The 25,102-nt window shown below is 40.3% G+C and overlaps 1 protein-coding gene across 1 annotated transcript in view; it reads right to left on the bottom strand.

Annotated features, from left to right (window-relative positions):
- epha6 (eph receptor A6) overlaps window positions 1-25,102 on the bottom strand; it is a 486,126-nt gene that overhangs the window by 340,100 nt on the left and 120,924 nt on the right. The window contains exon 3 of the mRNA XM_055644571.1: window positions 16,137-16,800. Within this exon, the coding sequence (XP_055500546.1) occupies window positions 16,137-16,800 (664 nt within the window). The remainder of the gene's footprint in view (window positions 1-16,136; window positions 16,801-25,102) is intronic.

Below are 25,102 nucleotides of genomic sequence, written 5' to 3'. Positions count from 1 at the left end.
CTTTTGGTTAGTATGAAAAAAGATCCTGACCCGAGATGTCATCCGTCCATTCCCTCCACAGGTACTGACTTCTTGCAGCACTTTGTGTTTTGCTCACTTTTGCCAATGTTGGCTTTTCCCAACCATTCTGTAACTGGAGTCACCATAATATATGTAAATGTGCAATTCCATGTGATACTTGTAGACTAATTATTCTCATATGATCCACTACAAATTGCAATATGTTTTTCTGTCGAAATAAATTCCCACATTTTCAGAAACCATGATGTTTGTTACTACTGTACGTGACATCTTATGTCATTGGAACAGCAGTAGCCCGTGCGGTCCCTTGAGTCTTTTCTGTCATTCTATTTGATCACGGCTGACCTCCACCTGAACTCCATTTGCAGCAAACTATGCAAGCGCTGTATTCATTTCAATCTGTTGAAGTTGCAGTCTGCTTAGAATTCAGCAAAGTACCTCAGGTGGAATGGATACAAAAATCAAATTTGTCCCAGTTCAGCTACCTAGAGTCAGATGTCAAACGCAGAGTCTGCTGTTTGGCAAGACAGAGATGTATATATATGTTTTTGTTAGGAGAGGTGCAACGAGCTCCAAAATGCAAGAACATTAGGAAAACGCTGAGTGCTTAGTACCTGCATGAAAAATAAATTTAAAGCTAAAAATAGTGCATGCAATTACCATTCAAATTGTGTTTAGTATTCACACATGGTATTACACAATGGGGCCAATTTATCTCCAGGCACACTCCTGGTATTTATTGTGGTATCTATCAATCTTGCAGTAAAACTAAACTGTATAGGTCAAAGCTCAGTTCTAATAGTGGATAAAGTCATATTACATGAAAATTAGAAGCCTATTTACGCTCACATCAGAGCATAATTTCCAGGGTTTTCAATCTTATATAGCATTAAGAATAATGTAGCTGAATTGAAATACTGTGTGCAACTTTATGCAAAGCACACAAACATCTCTGACTGCCTGAAATAGACCTGCAGTGGTGACAAACTCACCGGGATGAGATTTGAATCCATTTGAAACTAGCTTATTTAAACATCCTTCCAAACGCATATACATTCAGAATATATTTTTTTCGGTTCAGTTGACTCAAATTGACTTTCAAATGTTCCTCAAAACCAAATCAACACAGTGTTCATAACCGTATCCTTTCAATATAATGATTAGAATTGGGTTTTGTTTTATAAACAAAATAGAAAACACAGTATTTAGGTGAAGGTTTGCAGAATTCCCTCATGGTTTGCAGAATTACCTCTTTTTTTTTGTACAATCTTTTTATTAGTTGGGTTTAACAAATGATACTGAGGGAAGTTTGCCTTCTCAAGACAGAACATCTTAATATATTTATACAGCCTAACAAACCTATCAAGACAAAATACCAGCAAATGGCCACAGGTAATATTTCAGAACCAATTGTGAGCAAATCCCTATGCCTTGAATGTTGTTAAATGTCTTAAATCATGAATTGTTAAACAAATCACTTTCCCCCTTTTGGCCAAACTATCCATTCACAACACATTCTCTTTCTCCTTTTGATCCAAAATACTATTATTGGTGGAAAAATGGTTTATATAAAAGACGGAAAATCTAATACATTAGGTCTGAAGAAGGGTCCCGACACAAAACTTCACCTATTCATGTTCTTCATAGATGCTGCCTGATCCTCTGAGTTACTCCAGAACTTTGTGTCTATTTTTGTAAACCAGGATCTGCAGTTCCTTGTTTCTGCATTAGGTGCTCTTGCTTCCTTTGTTGCTCGAACATCCCTTACTGTAAGAGCAGTAGACACAGTGATGTTCCCCAGATATGCTTCCTGACCCGTTGATTACTCCAGCACTTTGCGTCTTTTACTGCAAGTGCTTCAAGGTTCATCAATAAACCTGATCAGTCAATATTTTCCAAGAAGTTGGCTATATTTAAGAGATAAGAACTAATTAAATATTTAGATGTAAATTACCTGGCTGCTTTGCAGATACAATCAAGGTGAATGAATATGAGGCGTTCCAGATGCTGTAATTATCTATGCCTGGAACAATCTGTCTTCTATAACATGGATTTTGGGTATAAAGATACAACCGGAAATTATTCAGGTCATCATCTTTGACCAGATAATATTTTATGTTCTTAAATAAGTTCTCTCCATGACCCGTAACAATGTGTGATCTTTCCGTTAAACACAAGACCGAATTCAATCGCTATATTCTGCACTGTGTATCTTCCTCTTTGCTCTATCTATTGTTCTTGGTAGAGCTAATAGGATGATGTTTCAATCCCTGTAGTAAGTCAGTACTCTTCATATTGGCAGTGGGATTGAAGTGGTGAAAGGTAGGGTAGGTACGTCATCGGTTTATCAGGTGGGCACCCTCCTTCTTAGACGTTTCATTGATAAGCCCACAACATCTCCAGAGGGCTCAACGGTGATACCTGGTGTCCCAGATACACCCCCTCAGTTCCATACCCTCCTTCATCATCTTGCAGCCCAATTGTTGGCTTTCCTTTTAATCCAAAGCCAATTGCTGCTTTTTTCTGCTGAATTTGACTATGACTTGATTGCTTGTTGGAGGGAGTGACCCCTCACCCACATTTGCTTCAATAGACTGTTTGCAGATGTAGCAACAAATCCCCTGCATCCCACTTCCATAGGGAAAATCTTGGTCTTCCAGCCATTCTGGTTCTTGAGTTCAACTTGATTGTATTTATGCATAGTATATTTGATCTATTTGGATAGCATGCAAAACAGAGCTTTTCTCTGTGCCTCGGCACATGTGGTAATGATATACCTAAACCTAACAAAACCTCATTGATTGAAGAAGTGGTAGAGGGCAAAGCAATCTCCCTACCGATATGAAACTGAGAAATCACTTCAGGGGAATAATCCCGAAGAACAACAATATCTTCATGAGAAGTCAAATTGAATTAATCCAAGTCAGGCTGAACCAATGTCGATACAATATTTAATCCCAAGTCATAACATTTGTCGTTACATGTTAGAAGATATTTGGCTTGGATTTAACACAAAGGTTGACCTGGCATTGTCTATTGCAATGACAGCTAAATTGTTTTATGTTGAATGTATCTATAATCTAATTTCTGATCAGTGAACATTTTCCTGGAAGTTGGCCATATTTAAGCAATAACAACTAATAAAATATTAAAATGTCTATTACCCAGTTGCTTTGCAGATGCAATCAATGTAAACAACATGAGGATTATTAATTTTTGAGATACTACCTGTACCCATTTAAACTGTTTTCTGTCAAAGAGCAAATGGAGTAACTGCAGATGCCGGAAGTGTAGAAGATATATACAAGTCTCAACAGATTTCAAAATACTAAAAAACAAGGATTTTGCAGCAGAGACAAGGATGCTGTAGTTTGCTGCTTTGTATGATGGTCTGTACACGGCCATCAATAAAAACATCAAGATTGTATAATTCCAAGAAACAAGGAACTGCAGATACTGGTTTACAAAGAAGGACACAAAGTGCTGGAGTAACTCAGCGGGTCAGGCAGTATCCCTGGAGAGCATGGATATGTGACATTTTGAGTCGGGACCCTTCTTGGGTTCTGAGTTACTAGTTTAGTTCATTCTTGTCACGTGTACCGAGGTGAAAAGATTTTTGTTCAAGGTCAAGGTTTCAAGGTCAGTTTATTGTCACATGTACAGTGAAGGTACATTGAAATTCGAATTATCGTACAGCCATACGAAAAAAAAGCAACAAGACACACAACTACATAAAAGTTAACATAAACATCCACCACAGCAGATTCCCCACATTCCTCACTGTGATGGAAGGCAATAAAGTCCAAGCTTCTTCCTCATTTGTTTCCGCTGCGGTCGGGGCAATTGAATTATCTGCAGTCGGGGTGATCGAAGGTCCCGCAGCCGGCGGTTGAAGTCCCCGGGTCGGGGCGGTCGAAGTCCCCAGGCCGGGGCGATGGAAGCTTCTGCGGCTTGGAGCTCCCGAAAGTCGGTCTCTAACCAGAGGCCGCGAGCTCCGTGATGTTAAAGTCCACATGTACCCACGGTTGGAGATCCGAGGTCGATACCTGGGAATGGGATGGTGGGCTCCGTGATGTTAAGTGCGCAGACTCCCGCGGTGGAGCTCTCAAAGTCGGCCTCCGGCAAAAGTCGCCAGCTCCTTGATGTTAGGCCGCAGTGCAGACGGAGATACGTACGGGAAAAAAATCGCATCTCCGTCGAGGTAAGAGATTAGAAAAAAAAAATCCCCCAACTCCCCCCCGCCCCCATCCCCCCACATAAAACAAGCTAAAGAACACTAAAAATATCCACTTAACACATACAAACTATCAACTAAGAAGGAAGGGATAGACAGACTGCTGGCGAGGCAGCCATTGATGGTGCAACCCGATGACGTACATGCTGCATGTTGCATGCTACCCAGTCAGCGAAAAGATTATATATGATTCAAATCATGCCGTCTACCAATGTACAGATACAGGATAAAGGGAATAATGTTTAGTGCAAGATAAAGTCCAGTAAAGTTCGATTAAAGATAATTCGAAGGTCATCCATGAGGTAGATGGGAGGTCAGGGCCACTCTCTAGTGTGTGATAGGATTGTTCAGTTGCCTGATAACAGCTGGAAAAAAACTGTCCCTGAATAGAAACATAGAAACATAGAAAATAGGTGCAGGCGGAGGCCATTCGGCCCTTCGAGCTAGCACCGCCATTTATTGTGATCATGGCTGATCGTCCCCAATCAACAACCCGTGCCTGCCTTCTCCCATTATCCCTTGATTCCACTAGAACTCTATCTGACTCTCTCTTAAATCCATCCAGTGACTTGGCCTCCACTGCCCTCTGTGGCAGGGAATTCCACAAATTCACAACTCTCTGGGTGAAAACGTTTTTTCTCACCTCAGTCTTAAATGGCCTCCCCTTTATTCTAATACTGTGGCCCCTGGTTCTGGACTCGCCCAACATTGGGAACATTTTTCCAGCATCTAGCTTGTCCAGTCCTTTTATAATTTTATATGTTTCTATAAGATACCCCCTCATCCTTCTAAATTCCAGTGAATACAAACCTAATCTTTTCAATCTTTCCTCATATGACAGTCCCGCCATCCCAGGGATCAATCTCGTGAATCTACGTTGCACTGCCTCAATCACAAGGATGTCCTTCCTCAAATTAGGAGACCAAAACTGTTCACAATACTCTAGATGTGGTCTTACCAGAGCCCTAAACAACTGCAGAAGAACCTCTCTACTCCTATACTGAAATCCTCTTGTTATGAAGGCCGACATTCCATTAGCTTTCTTCACTGCCTGCTGTTCCTGCACGCCAATTTTCAGTGACCGGTGTACAAGGACACCAAGGTCTTGCTGTACCTCCCCCTTACCTAAACTAACCCCATTGAGATAATAATCTGCCCCTTGTTTTTGCCACCAAAATGGATAACCTCACATTTATCTATATTATACTGCATCTGCCACGCATCTGCCCACTCACTCAACCTGTCCAGGTCACCCTGCAATCTCCTAACATCCTCGTCACAGCTCACACTGCGACCCAGCTTTGTGTCATCCGCAAACTTCCTAGTGTTGCTCCTAATTCCCTCTTCCAAATCATTAATATATATGGTAAACATTTGCAGACCCAACACCGAGCCTTGCAGCACTCCACTCGCCACTGCCTGCCATTCTGAAAATAATCCGTTCACTCCTACTCTTTGCTTCCTGTCTGCCAACCAATTTTCTATCCATGTCAACACCCTACCCTCAATACCATGTGCTCTAATTTTAGTCACCAGTCTCCCGTGCGGGACCTTATCAAAGGCTTTCTGAAAGTCTAGATACACTACATCCACTGGCTCACCTTCATCCATTTTACTTGTCACATCCTCAAAAAATTCCAGAAGATTAGTCAAGCATGATTTTCCTTTCATAAATCCATGCTGACTTGGAGTAATCCTTTTACTGTTATCCAAATGCCCCATTATTACCTCTTTAATAATTGACCAGCATCTTTCCCACCACCTAAGTCAGGATAACTGGTCTGTAATTCCCCATTTTCTTTCCCGCTGAATCTCGAAGTATGCGTTTTAAGACTCTGTACCTCTTGCCTGATGGGCTCCAGCGCTTTCTGTCCTTTGCATTATCATACATTGATTGAGAGATACTGGAAAACTAATTGTAAAGGCATTTTTAAACGTGTGTGGCAGAAGGCTGCAGGAAAGTGAAAATAGGCCGCACTGTAGCACCAGAATGATAATGGAATAACCTTCAGTTATAATCTACAGGGAGCTGATCAGAAAATATGTATACCTTTATATATTTGGAGGTTGGCATTAAATTGTGATAATGTCAGTCATAAGCAAACAAAATGTCAGCAAAAATTATAATTATTAAGATTCATAGCAGACAAAGAGGTCAACTGGCCCATAATGTCTGGAATGGATCCTGACTAATCACATTGTACAGATTTACTTCAACAATTCTGTACCTTCCAGTTTCAAATATTTATCTAATTTCTTCCTGAAATATGAATTAATTTCTGCATCTGCTATGCCCCATCAATTTCTTTCATTTGTAATATCTCCTAATCACTTTCTTTATGTTACTGAGTAATGGGATGTCACATTTAACATTGTCACCGATTCTTTCACTCCTAATTAGCAGAAAAAAATTTCTCCCATTGACCCTCAAAAGCCTCTTATTTTCAAAGATGTTCTTTCCTTTGTTCTTGTGGGAGTACTTCCAATGCTTCGACTTTCTTCTCTTAACCATTTGCATTCTTGCTCTTATCCAGATCAATTGATGCCAGAAATCTATTAATATATAATAACTAATAATATCTAAGGGCAACATAGTTGCACAGCTGGTAGAGCTGCTGCCTCAGATTGCCAGAGATCCTGACCTGAGGTGCAGACTGTGTGGAGATTGCACGATCTCCCTGTGAATGCGTGGGTCTCCTCTGGGTGCTCCGTTTCCCTCCCACACCCCAAAGACATTTGGGATTGTAGGTTAATTGGCCTCCTTAGTGTGTAAGGTGTGGTTAAGAAAGTGGAATAGCATAGAACTAATGTGAACGGGTGATCGATGTTTTGCCTGGATTTGGTCGGCTGAAGGGCCTGTTTGCACACTGTATCACTAAAATAAACAAAATATTATTAAAATATCTTCATTTTTATTCCTGTCTTTTTTATCACATATGTTGCTTCTAAAGCAATCATTATATTAAGCAAATATTTGCTGTTCTCTGTGTGTGTTTCAAGGAAAATTTTACATTCACACTGAAAAGATTTACAGAAGCTCTAGTTGCAACTTAAAATCAACCATGCATTGACCTGACAGTGGTGAACAGAGTTATTCACATCGAGGTGATAATCTCCTGCCCTTGTGCAGAGCTTTGGTGCAGATCCAGTACCGTGTCAATCCTGATTTATCAATTATTTGCAGTCTATTGAATTATAATCTAAATGTTCTGACAGTAGGAATAAAGGTCTGCTCAGATTTCCCTCCTGGATGGAGATGTGGCAGGCTCTCTCCAAAGCAACACCATTAAAGTTACAGTAGAAACAGGACAATATAAATAGCAAACTGTCTGCTGGGACCCAGGCTAGACAATGAGAATGGTAGCTTGACTGCAATGCTCCCATGGTGTTTTTCAGTGGGTGTGAGATGCTGCATTGTGTTTAGAAAGATTGGCTGAGAAACAAAGAAACAAGGAACTGCAGTTGTTAGTTTACGAAAGAGGACACAGGGTGCTGGTGTATCTCAATGGATCAGGCAGCATCTCGGGAGAACATGGAGAGGCGATGTTTTGAGTCAGGGCCCTTCCCGACCTGAAATGTTATCTATAAATGTTCTCCTGAGATGCTGCCTGATCTGTTGAGCTACTCCAGCACTTTGTGTCTTCCTTTGGCTCAGAAACACCTGGATCCAAGGAAAGTTGTGCTACTGTTATGTCCAAATCAGTGCTATTAACCTTTAAAAAGATAAATTGAAAAATCCTTGATCACAAAGTGTCTCATTCCTAACTTATTTTAGATATCTAGATATATACTGTAACTGGTCTGATTCTTGCATATTTGTTTACCAGCTCAGGTGTAAATTCTGCTTTACAGATTAAACTGCAGTTGCAGTTACATCATAGAAAATACCAAGCTAAAAATTCAAACAGATGATGATCTAAATAACAACCTTAAGGCCATGCAAACTTTCCAGCTGATTGCTAATTAATTAGGCCCTCTCAATTGAGCAACATTTTGAGTGACATAAAATGCAAATTGCATCTGTGTGTTGTCCTGCCTCTCACAAGTGCCCTATCGACTGATGACCACTGCTAATTAAAATCGGCCATTTTTACATTTTACCGAGCAGAATAATCCACATGGCAATTTTGTGCAACCATTAAAGTCGTAAGAATGCCCACCTGATTTCCACCTAGCCTGGATAAAGCTTGTTTATGGCTGCTTGATTCCAATCAGGTAGAAATTTCAGCGAGAACTTTGTGACGCAAAGGTAAACAAGCAAACATCAAAGTAGGGCCCTGCGGTGCGTACAGCCACTAGGTGATCACTCCAGCTGACAAGAGAATGCTGTCTCTCCTCCTGCCACACTTGTATTCCTTTAAGATATTCAACAGCACAGAATATAATACATGATTGCTGCAGCTCTAAAGCTAACGTTTAAAATTTGACTCTTCCCTTTTGCAAACATTAGCAGAGTGTGTGTGATGTTGCCTCCCAAGTCAGAAATTATCTTACTGTTTAAAAATACTAAGCTGCGGAACTGGAAGAGATGTAACCCATTCTCCACAAGAATCTCAAAATAACCCTTCACGATGGTGAGGCCAGTTTTTTTTATTGGTTCTTGGCAAAATCTGAATGGATCTCCTTGACCTTACTGCAGTAAAGCCAATCATATTCATTCATGTTCTGTTCCCATCTGCTTCAAGAAAACCTCCATCATTCCAATCCCCCAGAAAAATAAAATGTTCTGTCCCATGGCTACCGTCCACCAGCTCTAACACCCACCATGATGTAGTGCTTTGAAAGACTGGTACTGCCCCTTGGTTGAGCCAATCTTCTAGACAATCTAGAACCCCCTCAATGTATGTATCCGAAAAATAAGCATACGGAGGATGCCATCTTTCTTATACCACATTCAGCCCTGAATCAACTTGAAAATAAGAATACTTACTGTATGTCAGGATGATTTTCGTTGACTCCAGCTCAACCTTCAATGTCATAATTCCAAATAAGGTTAACCCCTAAACTTCTGGACCTTGGCCTTCGAACCATCATTTGCAACTGGCTTCTGGATTTCTTAACTGGCAGATCTCAGTGGGTTCAATGGTTCATTATAGTGAAAAGTTTTTGAATTGTGAAATGCACTGTGAAATTTATTTTTCATAGCTCACACACATGCACAAGTTGGCACCATTTACAAAAGAAAAAGTCCAGAGTCTGGTCCACTTGCTGGATGTACTGGGGAACCTCCAATCCAGGTAAGCCCCAGGCAGCCGCAGGTCCTCTTCCGTCACTCTCGACCGGCTTGGCCTGTGAACTGATGTCCCTCTACTCGCCCGACCTCCTTTGTGTCCCTGCATCCGATCTTGAAGGCACTGAAGGTAATACCCCGATCCCTCTCCTACCAATCCACTCCTTACATCCGACGTCACCAGCTGTTCCTTCCTCCTCGACTCTTCAGTGTTCACGGCTGAGCGGGGCAGCTTCTGGGGATTCCCCTGCAGGCAGCAGCCCATCGGTCTCTTCTTCGCAGCGACGAACCAGGCCTGCCACCGCACGTAGAGGTTCGAATTGGTCATAACATTTCCTCCACCCTACCCCCAAATAGTCACAAAATGCTGGAGTAACTCAGTGGGATGGTCAGCATCTCTTGAAAGAAGGAATGGGGGATGTTTTGGGTCGAGTCCCTCAGTTACTCCAGCATTTTATGTCTATCTTCAGTTTAAACCAGCATCTGCAGTTCCATTCTACAATCCTACACTCTTACGATCGTGTGATAATTTCCTTGCTCTACTCCCTGTACAGCCATGCATATGTGGCCAAGAACAACGCCAACTGGGTCTTCAAGTTTGCTGATGATACCACTGTTTTCAGCTGGATTCAGTACGTTAAAGCGATTGAGAACCTAGTGTCATGGACAATGACCTCGCCCTTAATGTCAGCAGTACAAAAGAGTTTGTGGGTGACCAAAAGAAGTGAGGATATGAACACAACACTGGCCTCATCAATGGAGCTGCTATAGAGATGGCATCCATATCACCAGCAACCTAATCTGTCCATTGACATTGATGTGGTGATCAAGAAAGTGCATCAGCATACTTAATTTCTGAGGCACCAGAGAAGATGCATCATGTCCATGGGAATTTTCTCCAACTTCTACAGATGCACTACAGAAAATATTTTCAAGGGATGCATCTCAGCTTGGTAGAGCAACTACTCTACTCTTGACCATCTGAACCTGCATAGAGTGATGAGCATAGCCCAGTCCATCACAGCCTCGTTACATCATTTCCACCCAGTCTATCTTCATGGTGCGTTGCATCAGGAAGACTGGAAGTATTGTGAAGTTTGGTTGTCACCTTGCCCATTCTCTGGGAGAATATACAGGAGCTTGTCATCCCAGACATCCAGGCAAGAACAGCTTCTTCCCCATTGCTGTCCAAACCTAGAATCAATAGCCTCGTAACCCCCTTTCCCGGAGGTGCTGCCACGTACTCTTGACCTCATATGATTATTGTGCTGTTGTACTTTAATATTCTTTTGCACTACTTAGATATTGCACTATAATCTTGCAATATTCTGTTTTACACTCAAACTTGTACTTGTATTTATCAATATTAGATGTATACTTTTTACTCTGTAAGCTTTAAGTGTATAAGGAGTTTGATTGCACCGGGTGTATACAATGATAAACTAATCTAATCTGTATTTTTTCTCCATCTCTGGTGAACATTTGCTATCTTATCTATTTAAGTATGTTGAAGTCACAGGATAAATTTGAAATGTGGTACAAATCAGGCTGTCAAAAAGAATAGCCATTTTGAATTGGATTTGTATTAAAATAAAATCCTATTACTTTTCCTAGTCCATAGAAAAATGGTTTATCTGAAGGATATATTTCCTTAATCTTCTATCTGCACACCTGGGATGCAGGGACAGGAGTTTGAAAGATCGTAGCATACTCTTTGGAGGACCTGCCTTACACTGAGAAGAAATTACATGTTATGGAAGGAGAGAAGAGTCTGAGATGAGAGAAGCTTGAATCAATGAAAGGATTGTCAATTAGTTTTAATTTGCATCATGGGGAGTAAAGCAGGAAAGATGGGTTCGAGGTACACAGTCACAAATGTGCAAGATGAGGAGATAAGTGAACCAGGGAGCATCTAATGAGGGCAAATAGGTTAGATAGCTACACGTGAACAGCACTCCACTCAGTAAGATTAAATTAGACAGTGAAGCTGAGGGCCTAAAGGACCTGTCCCACTATATGAGTTTATCCAAGAGCTCTCCCGAGTTAAATAAATCAAACTCGTGGTAAGTACATAGAATGTACGTAGCGGGTACGTCGGAGCGCGGGACATCTCTTAGCGACTCGTAACGCTAACGGCAGGTACTCGGGAAACGCGGTAAGCTCGTGAAGTTTTTTCAACAGAGTGAAAAATGTCCACGAGATCCCAGAGTACCTACGAACGGCTATTACCGTAATTCTCCGAGTTCGAATCGGGGAAACTCGGGAGAACTCTTGAATTACCTCATACAGTGGGGCAGGCCCTTTAGCAAACCAGTCTGCTCAGGGAAGTTGTACAGCACAATTCTGATAAATGACTTATTCCTACACAGTCCACAATTGTAGGGAAACTGAAAAACGACATTATTTGTTTTGTACAGCTACTCAACAAATAATTTGTTATTCAACTATAAAGACACCAGGCTGGACAATTTAACTTCCAAGGCATTGGGAGTAAAGTCAAAACACAGTGGTCCACAATGACAGTGAACTATCAGCACTTCTTATTTTTGAAATTATAATTAGACATTTGATTCTCTATTAATAATCAAGGGTGCAATTAAACATACCTCGTTGTAGACATTCCTTCGCTCCATAGATGCTGCCTCGCCCGCTGAGTTTCTCCATCATTTTTGTCTACCTTCATTGTGGACACTGTACTTTTTCTCTGGAACTGTAACACTATAGTGCTGCAAAACTATATTCTGCACTCTGGTATTTTTCTCTTTGTCTATCAGTTGTTCTTGTGCATGGCTTGATAGTATTCATCTACAGTATTATCTGGTTTAATTAGATAGCACACAAACAAAAGCTTTTCACTTTATCTCGGTACATGTGACAATAATAAACCAATACCTATATCAATAGCAGTGTCTGAAGAAGGGTCTCGACCCGAAATGTCAACCATTCCTTCTCTCCAGAGATGCTGCCTGCCTCGCTGAGTTACTCCAGCATTTTGTGTCTATCTCTAATGTACAGAACATTGTGACAACCACCGACTTCTGGTGATTGTCAAATTGTTTTTTAATCAACAGAATATATCAAAAGTTGGGGAAGGGCAAAACTTGAGAAAAGATCAAAAGAATGAGAAAGAGATCCGACTTATCTCACAGAAAACCACAAATACTGGAATTTAGAATAGGTTGTCACTACATAATTGGATGCATGAAAATTAATTGGCTCAACCATTGTCCTTGATAGATCTACAGTTCACATGCAATCATGCAAGAATATTTCATATATTTTCAGAGAAACAAAATTGCAAGTACACAAGAGCAGGCTGCTAAATACGAATTGTGATCACCAGGAATAAATTAAAACATGATCAAAGTAGACTGTGGTATCTTTAAGGTAAATATTCCTATAAAATTATAGCTGCACAAACCAGGTTAATCACAAAAGTACAGAAAAGCACAGCGGAGAAGATGGCCTTTTCTCCATCTGGTTCGGTCCCGATTCTTTCAAATCATTTCCCACTTAATCTCATTCCCCATTCCTACCCATATTGCTGCACATTTTGTTCCGGGAGTAGGTTTAAATGGTTTTTATTGTAACAAACAGCGAAGATCTTATTTGATACATGTATAAAACGCAAACTAAATATATTTTCCCAATTTTTTATTGTATTCACTATAAATGCCCAAATCTATTAACTATGTTTTTAAACAAAATAATCATGTACTGAAACTGATGAAAAAACAATAGCTAGTATGAGAGCATCCAAACATTGAGCATTTCACTAATACACCCATACCGCAGAATGATTCAATTTATTAATTGTTTAGAACAACGAACAGTACAGCAAAGGAACAGGCCCTTTGATCCATACAGTTTGTGCTGAACATGATGCTTAGGTGAACTGATCTTATCTACCTGCACATGATCCATATCCCTCTATGCCCTGCACTTCCGTGTGCCTATTTAGAAGCCTCTTAAACACCACTGTTGTATCTACCTTCATCACCACGTTCCAGGCCCCCACCACACTCTGTGTAAAAAAATTACTTTGCACATCTCCATTAAACTTTTCCCTCTCACCTTATAGACATTCCCTCATATACTCATAGAGTCATAGTGTGATACAGTGTGGAAACAGGACCTTCAGCCTAACTCGCCCACACCGGGCAACAATGTCCCAGCTACCCGTCCCACTTGCCTCCGCTTGATCCATATCCCTCCAAACCTGTCCTATCCATGCACGTGTTTCCATCTAACTGTTTCTTCACCGATGGGATAGTCCCAGCCTTAACTACCTCCTCTGACAGCTTGTTCCATACATCCACCGCTCCTCGGCTTCCCATTAAATCTTTTCCCCTTCACTTTGAACCTATGTCCTCTGGTCCTCGATTCCCCTACTCTGCGCAAAATACTGTGCATCTACCCGATCTATTCCTCTCATGATTTTGTATACCTCCATAAGATCCCCCCTCATTATCCTGCACTCCATGGAATAGAGACCCAGCCTACTCAACCTCTCCCTTGAGCTAACACCCTCTAGTCCTGGCAACATCCTCATAAATCTTTTCTGAACCCTTTCAAGCTTGACAATATGTTTCCTATAACATGGTGCCCAGAAATGAGCACAATATTCTAAATGCGGTCTCCACCAATGCCTTATACAACTGCAACATGGCCTCCCAACTTCTATACTCAATACTCTGACTGATGAAGGGCAAAATGTCAAAAGCCTTTTTGACGACCTCATCTACCGTCTCCGTTATTTTGCGGCGATTTCTGATGACATCAGGTACGCGACATCAAACAGCTCCGGTAAGTATTTTAAAATCGGTGCCGTCTTCCAAAACATATTTTTACGCGATTTAACGCACTCAACGGGAGTGGAGCTGAATGCTGTGCCTCTTACTGCTCCATGGTGCCACTGGAAAGAGATCCTTCTGTTCTACAACACTCCACAGCCTACCATTTACTGTGTAGGTCCTGCCCTTGTTCAACATCCCAAAATGCAGCACCTCGCACTTCTCTGTATTGAACTACTATTGGGACATTTCCACCCTGGGCAAAAGGTTCTGATTGTCAAGCCTATCGATGTCTTTCATAATATACTTCTATCAAGTCTTCCCTCAACCTCCAACATTCCAGAGAAAACAATCTAAGTCTATCCAACCTCTCCCTGTAGCAGAACCCCTCAAATCCAGGAAGCATTCTGGTATACTTCCTCTGCATCCTCTCTAAAGCTTCCATATTTTTCCTGTAAAGTGGCGACCAGAACTGCACGCAATACCTCAAATGTGTCCCAACCTAAGTCCTATAAAGCTGCATCATGACTTCAGGTTGGGTTTGAAAAAGACCCGAATTTTAAAATAGCTCTTTTGTGAAAGTATACATTATCTTCATAAATCTGGCCAATTGTGATAGATGTTACTCATGCAATCAAGTCCATCATGGAACGTGGATGGGCAGTGCTGAACTCTTTATAAGAGTATAAAGAGTATCATATATATTAGTGTCCACACACCCAGCAGTTTTATATTTCTCTCTCGGTAGCTCTGAACACTTTATAAGAGGTAAGTGCTACCGAGATAAAAAATATAAAGATGCTGGGTGGGCAGACACACAATTAACATACTGGAAGTTGCATGAAAATTATTACTTAATTGTGACTTTAAAGATTGTTAAAGATCTGGTATATTAGTTCCTTTATACAGAAAACATAATGGCCAGTGGGGCTGTTCTGCTTATAACCTGATTAATTAGTTTATGAAGAGTGAACTTGTAACCGCATGGCAGTGACTCTTCATACACAAACCCCACTGTCGAGTAATTTGCTTTGTTTTCCCACTCTAATTGGCTGTACAATGTTTTGTTTTTGATTGTTAGATTTTTGTCCTTCAACAGTTCTGATTTGCCTCAAGCTATGCACCAGATTGTTTGCAGATTTTTGATGGAGAGTTTTGAAAATGAGTCTACTTGCTGAATAAATATAGCAAGTTATCACATCCCTGTTTTCGCAAAGGGGGCTCGTGTGTGAATGTATATTCCAACCATGAACTTCACAATCACACTGTTGAAAGTCTGGTTCCACCCAGCCTTAATTAATGTGAAGAATTCATAACTAACCATATGCAATGTAAGCAAATCAATCTTATGTACATCTTATTTTCTGCAAAGTAACCATTAAATCATGTTTCTGTGGAATAAAAATACTGAAACTAAAGGGCATTAGCTATTATGACATTTTGTTGAAATTCCATACCTAAATGAGTTAGACAGGTTACTGATAGATAAAGTAAAAATATTCAATTTATTAATGGTTTAGAATGAACATTTGACTGTGGCTGGATCTAACTCATGTTGAAAATTTCAACAACATTGCTTTGCTACAAGTTCTGAGCCATTTTCTGTTTATATTGTCCTTTCAGGACTGTCTCGCAGAGGTTTGGTTTTGAGGTGACTCAAAAGAAGAGACACTGGTTAGCAATGTTCCATAAACGCAAGGTCAGACATGTGACCCCATTTAATGCTGTGTTCTTGAGTCTTCTGGAAATGGCAATTTCTCATTCTCTCCCCTCCCTCCCCCACGATAACATTCAAAGAGGTCAGAAGCAACATTTGCTGAACCTCTCAAGTACATAACTGTTTGTTTTATTCACTTACCGTAGCAAGCTCCGTCAACTTCCTCATGGCCAATACTGCACACACATCTTCCCAAAGGAACCAACCAGTCTCCATCGGCACCACAGTAGAGTTTTGGCGTATCTTTCTCCTCTGCATTCTTTACGCAGGAGCCTCGAACTTCGACGAGAGATGAAGAGTCAACTCTGGGGATAGTGTCAGGAAACATCGCCAGATTGCGAAAAGTAAATGGGCATTTTTTATAGTACACCCGCACTGAGACCAGAGCAATGCAAGCTCCAATATCTTGAAAGGCCAAATAAAATCCCTTTTTGGTTATTGGCCCAACCTCACGGATCTCAGTGTTTAGCTTAAGTATACGGTCTCCTAGATCCATTTGTGTAAAGCTCTCATCGGCTGCAATTGTATCAATTTTAGTATATTGGCTTTGTTTGAATTTAATTCCATGAGACTCATTTGATTCCATGTAATACAGGTTGAATGTTTCCTTGCATGTTCCAAGAACCCAGGGAATGCTGTTACAGTCCCTTAGGGTGAACTTTAATTCCACATACACCTTCTGCGCTGCCTCACGGGAAATCCAGTTTGTTCGCAGCCAGTTGTTTTGATTCGGTTCCATCACATTGCAAACCTGGTAGGTGTGGATGGGACTGTTGCGTTCATCCATTTCTGGGATAGCATCCCACTGTAAAACAGAAAGGAAAATCATAGGTATACAATGAGGAGCTCTACTCTCTCTCTTAAGAACAGAATACTTGAAACAAGATATTCAAAAATATTAGAAAAGATCACTTGCAACTTTGGCAATGGGAGATAAAATATTTAATACTGATTCCATAAATCCATTAGAATCTTGAACTGTAGTCTCTTAGCTGCCTTGATGAAAAAGTACTTGTCAAAGTACTCATTTGGGCGGCACAGTGGCGCAGCAGTAGAGTTGCTGCCTTACAGCACCAGAGACCAGGGTTCGATCCTGACCTCAGGTGCTGCCAGTACAGAGTTTGTACATTCTCCCTGTGACTGTGTGGGTTTTCACCGGGTGCTCCGGTTTCCTCCCACAGTCCAAAGACACGTACAGGTTTATAGGTTAATTGGCTTCAGTAAGATTGTAAATTGTCCCTTGAGTGTAGGATAGTGCTAGTGTACGGGATGATGTCTGGTCGGCATGGACTCAGTGGGCCGAAGGGCCTGTTTCCATGCCGTATGTCTAAAGTCTAAATAGATATGATTGGGCAACTAACAAATCCCAACAAAACTCCTTCATTTGGAATGTGTTTGTCTTTGTCATTATAATATTGTATTACGTTGTCTGTTATGAACTGCATTTTGAACACCAGAGTTACAAAGTACAGGTAATTGCAAATTATAGAAGGATAAATATCTTTGCTATGGTGAATACTGTAATATATTTGCAATACATGTGCATGCTGTTCACATTAAAAACACTAGAAAAAGTCATAACACAACGATGAAATGTGTGTGATATGCTAGTTAAACTGGAGCTATGGAAGAGACAGGGAGATGGGGAACAGAGAGAGTGTGGGATGGTGAGAAGAGGCAAAAGATGGCAAGCAGATAATTTGTGATGAGGAACACCGTAATGCAATGATTCGCAGGACTTATGCTGGGATTCCACGAACAACAGGTATTTATGTTGGAGCGCCTGATGTTAAGAGTATGCCATGTATTTAACAGAATTGGAACATTTTGGAAACAACCAGTTATCCAACAACGATGGGGAGAGAAACGCAGTAAATGTTTCAAAATATTGATTTTTTTCAATCCCCACATTTCTTATTTGATGAATATTTCTGGGCTTTCTATTTCTGCAGATGCTGGAAATCTGAACTGTTTTCTGCTTCAATGTTACATATTACAAATGCTTTGACTTCCAGGCTACTGGAAGAAAGGTGATCTTGCAAGGATAAATTTCTCTTTCATTTTAACCATGCAATTTGGTAATGTGTCAGTCTCTTCAATGAGGTGGAAGTGGAGGAGCATGTAACTTTACATGATCCATAGGCTGGATAGAGAAAAAATATATTATCAGCATAATTATTTCACATTTTACACTCTATCGTAAGAATTTCAATGAAACTATAACTATCCATTTCCACATCTGACACTTCATTCTATTAATCGGTGTGTGCTCAGGCTGAATCTGTTAATGCGGAGGTTCGACATCTAGTTTGTCACATTTTCGCAATCTTCATCTTCTACTTCAATCTTTCACTTCCATCTTGTCATTCCTCAGCCACCAGAGCATTGGACCATTCATTTTAGCTGCTCTCAATTGATTTTGCAGACACTGACCTCGACTGTGTCCCTTTCTCCGTCCTTCATGGACATTACCTACTTGAGAACTTGCAATCTTTAAATCCATCCATGTCCTTGTTAAATACAATTTGGATAATCTATTCTGCCCTATTTTAATTTGGATCATTCCAGTCAGGTTAGCGATTACTATTGTCAGATTCCCATTTTATTCCTCCACAGAAATTTAACGCAATACTTCTACTTTCTGGAAAGCTCTCCAATTAACAAACTACAGTCTTGGGTAGCTTACAATCCAATGGTATGAACATAGAATTCTAAAATTTTAGGTAACACCTCCATCCTTTTTCATCCCTCTCTTTCCTATGCCCCACCCTGGTGCGCACCCATTTCTCCTACTATCCTGCAGCTACTTTCTCCTCTCCCACACCACCCCGTCCCTGCTGCCTATAACCTTCACTCTGGCTTTACATTTCATTCTTCTCTCCATATCTGACAATTTTTTTGTCTGTTGCACCTCTAGCCTTTGTCCACCCACCTGCCAATCAACCTCCCACGTTTGTATCCATCTATCACTTGCCAGGCTGTGTCCTCTCCCCACCTCTTTCCCACCTTCTCCACTCCACTACAATCAGTCTGATGAAGGGACTCATCCAACGATATAGTCTATCCATGTTGTGCAAATATCCCTTAGTTCCAGTTATCTGTCCTATCCATACATAACTTCCTTTGTATCCAAAGAATTTTGTCTTGAATTCATACAATGCACCCATAGTCATGGGTAAAAATCATCATCCCACTGAAGATATTTTTGCTCATCCCACTCCAAAATGACCAAAGCCTTACCCCAAATCCGTGCCCCTTGAGAGAGGGGTGGAGCCGGGGCTGTGTGCGTGAAGCACGGTGACTGGAGGGGCAGGAGCACTGCCCCGGGACCGTGAGGGAATGACCCACCTCCCCCTCTCCCCCTTCTCCATTCCCCCTCACACCCCCTCCTTGTCTACCCCTTTATTCCCCCTCCACCCCTCTCTCTCCCCTCTACCCAGGGTAGATCTACACGAGCCGAGAGTAGATTATTCTGGCACGGGGCCCCCTTAGGCACGGTGCCCAATTGGGAGCAATTAGTCCAATTGGCTTAAGGCCGGCTCTGTTAGTCTCCATGTAACATGAACAAATACCCATTACCAAACTAAGGCCACTGAGTTACTCCAGCACTTTGTGTCTATCTTTGGTATAAACCATCATCTGAAGTTCCTTCCTATTACACTTTTAACCACATTTGGTGTAAAATACTCAGCACTAGACAGAAGGGCGCTCCAACGCTTTTCTAACATGGAACGTCCATTCCCGACTAATGTAGATTGTTTCAGTTAATCAATGTCTTGACCACCAAATCTTCTCCAGAGATCTGGTGAGTTCTTTAAAAAGGCCTCTGTTACATTGTAAGAACAATAATTAGAATACCCACAGCAAATTCCCAGCTTCTGACTTAGAATTTGCTTTCAAGAGAAAATGTAAAATGGTGCAATTTATAGTTCGAGACCCTGAACCAGAATGGTCATTGATTGGTCATGAAATTGTCATTAAATGTGACTACAGCACTACATTACAATTCTTAGATCATTCATTTTAAGATATAATGCACGCACAAAAAAAATCTTAAGGGGAAACTATTTCTCAAGCCTTAACTGTGTAGTAGTAGTGTGTTAGTAATAACTCAATTAGATAGCATGTGGTAAAAAAAAAAGAGGAAGACTTTGCATCTTTCTTAGCACCATTGAATACCATGGAAAATGCCACAAATAACTATGGATCAGGGTGCAAGTTTAGGGCGTCTGTACTAAACTGTGCATGTGCACAAATCACAGTTACCAGCAATTTCATACAGCAAAAATAGCAAATGCCAAAAAATACTGCTATCATTAGCACAAACACCAAGCCAATGAGCAAGTTAAAATAGCAAACATTTAATAATTTTGAAGCATAGCTTTGTTCACAATAATTTATCAGGTGAATATAGACAAATGCAACCCTTGTAATGTTTACATTCATGCCTCTATTATTCGCATTTCCTTAAGAATAGGTATTGCTGTTGTCATCTTGTCCAAACTCTCTGAAAGGCAAGCATTGCCTGAAGTGCAATACAGCATGAAAGAGAAATATCAATATTTTAAAAGCAAATCAGCAGGTTGAAAGATTGATGTAATTTCAAAGGCCTTCATTATAAAAGGAAAGAAGTGATTTAGAAATAACAACCACATATGATGGTTTTCTCCACTTTAATGCATAGTCTAATATAATTGAAAATGATTGCATCTCGACTTAGTGACAATGTGTATTTTAAGATTTAAGTATTTTCAACATCTTCTTGTTATTGAAATCCTTTTCTTTTATTTTTACCAACACAATCAGCAACTATTGCATTGAGGTCATTCTTTTATTAAAGTATAACTTATACAAAATGTGCAATCACATTTCAATTTCAGGACAAATCACAAATACATTATTTGTTCTCATTTATAACTTGCATTGGGTTGGACTATAACATTTTTCTCTCGGATATAAAAATGGGTCAAATTTATAGGGAACTATAATTTAAAATCAAGCACTTTTCAACATAAAAAAGTTATGACTTGGAAATTGGATTTTAAAAGCCTATTCTAATTTGTAATCAAATCTCAATTCCCAAATATACTTTGATATAAATTCACATTCACAGTGCCCTCCATAATGTTTGGGACAAAGACCCATCATCTATTTATTTGCCTCTGTACTCCACAATTTGAGATATGTAATAGAAAAAAATCACATGTGGTTAAAGTGCATATTGTCAGATTTTAATAAAGGGTATTTTTATACATTTTGGTTTCACCATGTAGAAATTACAGCAGTGTTTATACATAGTCCGTCTCCCCCCCCCCCCCCCCATTTCAGGGCACCATAATGTTTGGGACACAGCAATGTCATGTAGATGAAAGTAGCCATGTTTAGTGTTTTGTTTGGATGGTTGCTCCCTGTCAAAGGTTTCTTTAGAAGTTTCACAGCAAGTGGTAAGGTGTGGAGACATAGTTTGGGCTGTTAAGGTGCTTGTGGGAAGGTTTTGGCTACTTCTGAGCGGGTGACTGAGGCATGAAGCTCAGGGCATGAGGTGGGTGAGGACTACTTCCAGTTACCAACAACGTAAGCCTCAGGGTTCCTCACACTTTCAATGTCCAGGCTTATTTTGAACAAATAATTTACTTTGCGGTATTAAATCTAACTGATAAGGAAAGTATTAATTAAACAAAGAAAATCTTTCCATGGTTAAAATATTTTATAGTTCATCATCACATTTAATACTGACAATCCATCAGTCAGAGACAATTGGAAGCCTCAATTATGCTGCCTGAGGAACATTAATATACTGTCCAAGAGTTTCCTTTCGGTGTTAAAATAGGTGACATTTACCAATGACCTTGATGAAACAAGCACTCAGAGATTCAGTGTTTGACTATTCGCATGTTGGTTCTTTCTGTGAGCGATCTGTAGTCATCAGCTATACTGATGTCACAAAGCTGACTCAGCAGCCAATCTGACTGTGGTAACTTGACCATCGATCCAAGAAATGTAATATTTTGAAGACACAAGGAACAAATCTTGAGCAAAACACAAAGTGCCGGTGGAGGGAGATACAAAGAACCACAGATACCGGTTGACAAAAAAAAAGTGTAAGCAATTCACTGAAATAAAACATCTTGTAATGTGTATGCACAAGGAACTGAGGATCATGGAATCTTTAACAACACACAAAATGCAGGAGAAAGAATTAGATATAAGGAACTGCAGCTGCTCATTTACAAAAAAAAATACACAAGAGCTGGAGTAACTCAGTGGGGCAGGCGGCATCTCTGGAAAATATGGATAAGTAATGTTTCAATACTGCCTGACCAGCTGAGTTAATCTGACATTTTGTATCATGTATCTTATTGTGGAGGAAGAGTGGTCTGAAGAAGTGTCCTAATTTGAAACGTTTCCCATCCATTCCATTCACAGATGCTGCCGAACACACCGAATTCCTCCAGCACTTTATTTTTGCAATTAAATACTTTAATTATTACATAATTTTACAAGGAGGAGAATGTTCCATTTACAAGGCTCATCCTCTTCATTTTGGTTTCAGCACAAAGAGAGTATAAATTATTCAAGAATACATTAAAACCAGTGATTGTAAGCACTCTGCGTTGACAAAGATGGCAGTAATGCATGTGGAGGAGGAGCAGGGGATCACTGATAATAATGGATTTTTGCATTTAATGGTGCATGGTGCAAATACCACATTGTTGCTGCTTTCTTGCTGCTGACTGTATCATAACTGCCCATGCCTTAAAAAGTGACAGAAATTACAAAACATGTTTTCTGATAATAGTGTTTACTGGTTGCAATAGAATTGAAAGGGAATACCAAAAGACATACAGCAATGATTTAAGGGCGGGACAGTAGCGCAGCTGACAGAGCTACTGCTTCACGGCGCCAGAGACCCAGGTTCAATCCTGACCTGGTGTACTGCCTGTGTGGAGTTTGCCCATTCTCCCATGCAACCAGTCAGTCCATAGAAGTTCATGGTTGAGATTAGTGTTGTGTAGTGTTCAAATGCCTGATGGTTGTTACAAAGAAGCAATTCTTAGACCGTAAAACCATACGACATAGTAGCAGAATTAAGACATTCAGCCCATCAAGTCAGCTCTGCCATTTAATCACAGCTGATCTATTTTTCCCTCTTAACTACATCCTCCTGCTTCTCTCCATAAAACGTTGACACCCTAAAGGGGCTGTCCTACTGCGGCAACCTAATTGGTGAGTTTAGAAGAGTTTAAGAGAGTTTGAAAAAATGTCATGTTGAAGATCTCCTTCGACTATGTAGAAGATCTCCTTCGACCTCCTCCGACTAAGTTGAAGACTAGCTTTGACTATCTTCGGGAAAATTGGACACCGAATAGTGGAGAGTGAAGACGACCTCCTTCGATCTCCTTTGACCTCCCTTCGACTATGTTGAAGACTACCTACGACTACCTTCGATTACATTCGACTACCCTCGACTACCTACGAATAACATGCCGACCAACTACGACCTACTTAGACTAAACCTACGAGTTAAAAAAATATCGATTTTTTCCATGGCAACCTTTTTTTATTTGTGGGAATTTTTCAACATGTTGAAAAATACGCCGCGACCTAGCTGAGGCCTCGAGTACACGGGGACTACTCTCGAGCATGAAGGAGAGTTACAAAGACCTCCTAGGACCTCATGTCGACCATGCTGCGAGTATGAGTGGAGGGCAAACTCGTCAGAACTCGCGGATTAGGTCGCCACAGTGGGACAGCCCCTTAACTAAACAAGAACCCAACAGCTTCAGCTTTAAGAATACCCAAAGACTTGGCCTCCGCTGAAGTCTGTGGCAGCAAATTCCACAGATTCACCACCTTCTGGCCAATTCCTACTCATCTCCATTCGAAAGGTATGTTTTTTTATTCTTTAGCTGTGCCTCTGGTCCTAGACTCTAGAAACCATCACTAGAAACATCCAAAATATAATATAGATAATTTATAGTAAATAAAAATGTAATTAATAAATAACCACAATACCAGGGGAAAATTCCTTAGTGCAACAAAAGACAGTCCATAGAAGATCATAGTTGAAGTTTTGTAATGTACATGAGCCTGATGGTTGTTGAAAGAAGTTATTCTTAAACATGTCTTTTTAAATACGTTACAAACAGAAATAGTCTCAGTGTTTTCAATACTATGAAGCAAAATTTTCTTTAGAATTTTATGGTTAATATTGCATAAAAAAATAAACCAGGAAGCAATGAACCAAAAAGATAATGTGAAGCTGTTTTGTTGCTGATTAATTCTGAAGTGCCATCAGCAAAAATTTAATTTGGTAATCACTGTGGTGTCAGGCCCTATTCCGAATAAAATTGGTAATTCTCGATGTTACTATTATGACTTCCATTGGAGAAATTAAATGAATATTCATCTTTTTCAATACATTATTGATGGTGATATATGGCTTACTGATATTTTAGCAAGTTGCAATTTTCAGTATATCAGTAAGTCTCACTGGTCAACTGCCCTCAGAATGCTTTCATAACTGGAGCAGGTCGCACGGGCCAAGTCCCCGGGCTAGTAACACCCCTTTCTGATTATTTGTGGCAAGCCCCATCTCTGGATGTGCTTGGACAGTAAGTTAAGCCCTGTTCCCTGGCTTCCCATTAAAAAAACTTTTGGTTTATGTACCTATGAAAGCCTCTGACATTCATTAACTTCGGCGATACCATTAAAAAAGAAATTAAATGCTTAAAGCATTAGGAAACAATTGGCACTTAAAACATTCAAATCAATATCATTAAATCAAAAAAAAAAAAGGTAATTACCCTGTGCTTGTGCTACTCTCCATAGCCTTTCCATCCTGTTCAAATGAATGGGTTCGCTGAATTTGTGCCAAGTTAATTCGGCATGGATCCAGCAGGCAGATTTTGCAGTCTACGTGATGGGAAAGAAGCAGAAGTTTGCTCAACTTGACTCCATGATGGAGCTCCCATGATGCAGCGCAATAGCCCAGAAAGTGATGATTACTCAAGCAAAGGTTTGGATCTTCCTTCGTTTCACATAAATTCTCACTTCAATTTGATTAGTAAGGGTGTCAGGGATTAAGGAGAGAACGCCGTGGAATA

Source organism: Leucoraja erinacea, chromosome 13 (assembly GCF_028641065.1).
Source record: "Leucoraja erinacea ecotype New England chromosome 13, Leri_hhj_1, whole genome shotgun sequence".
Classification (NCBI taxonomy): Eukaryota; Metazoa; Chordata; class Chondrichthyes; order Rajiformes; family Rajidae; genus Leucoraja; species Leucoraja erinaceus.
This window is presented reverse-complemented; position numbering and strand designations above follow the sequence as displayed.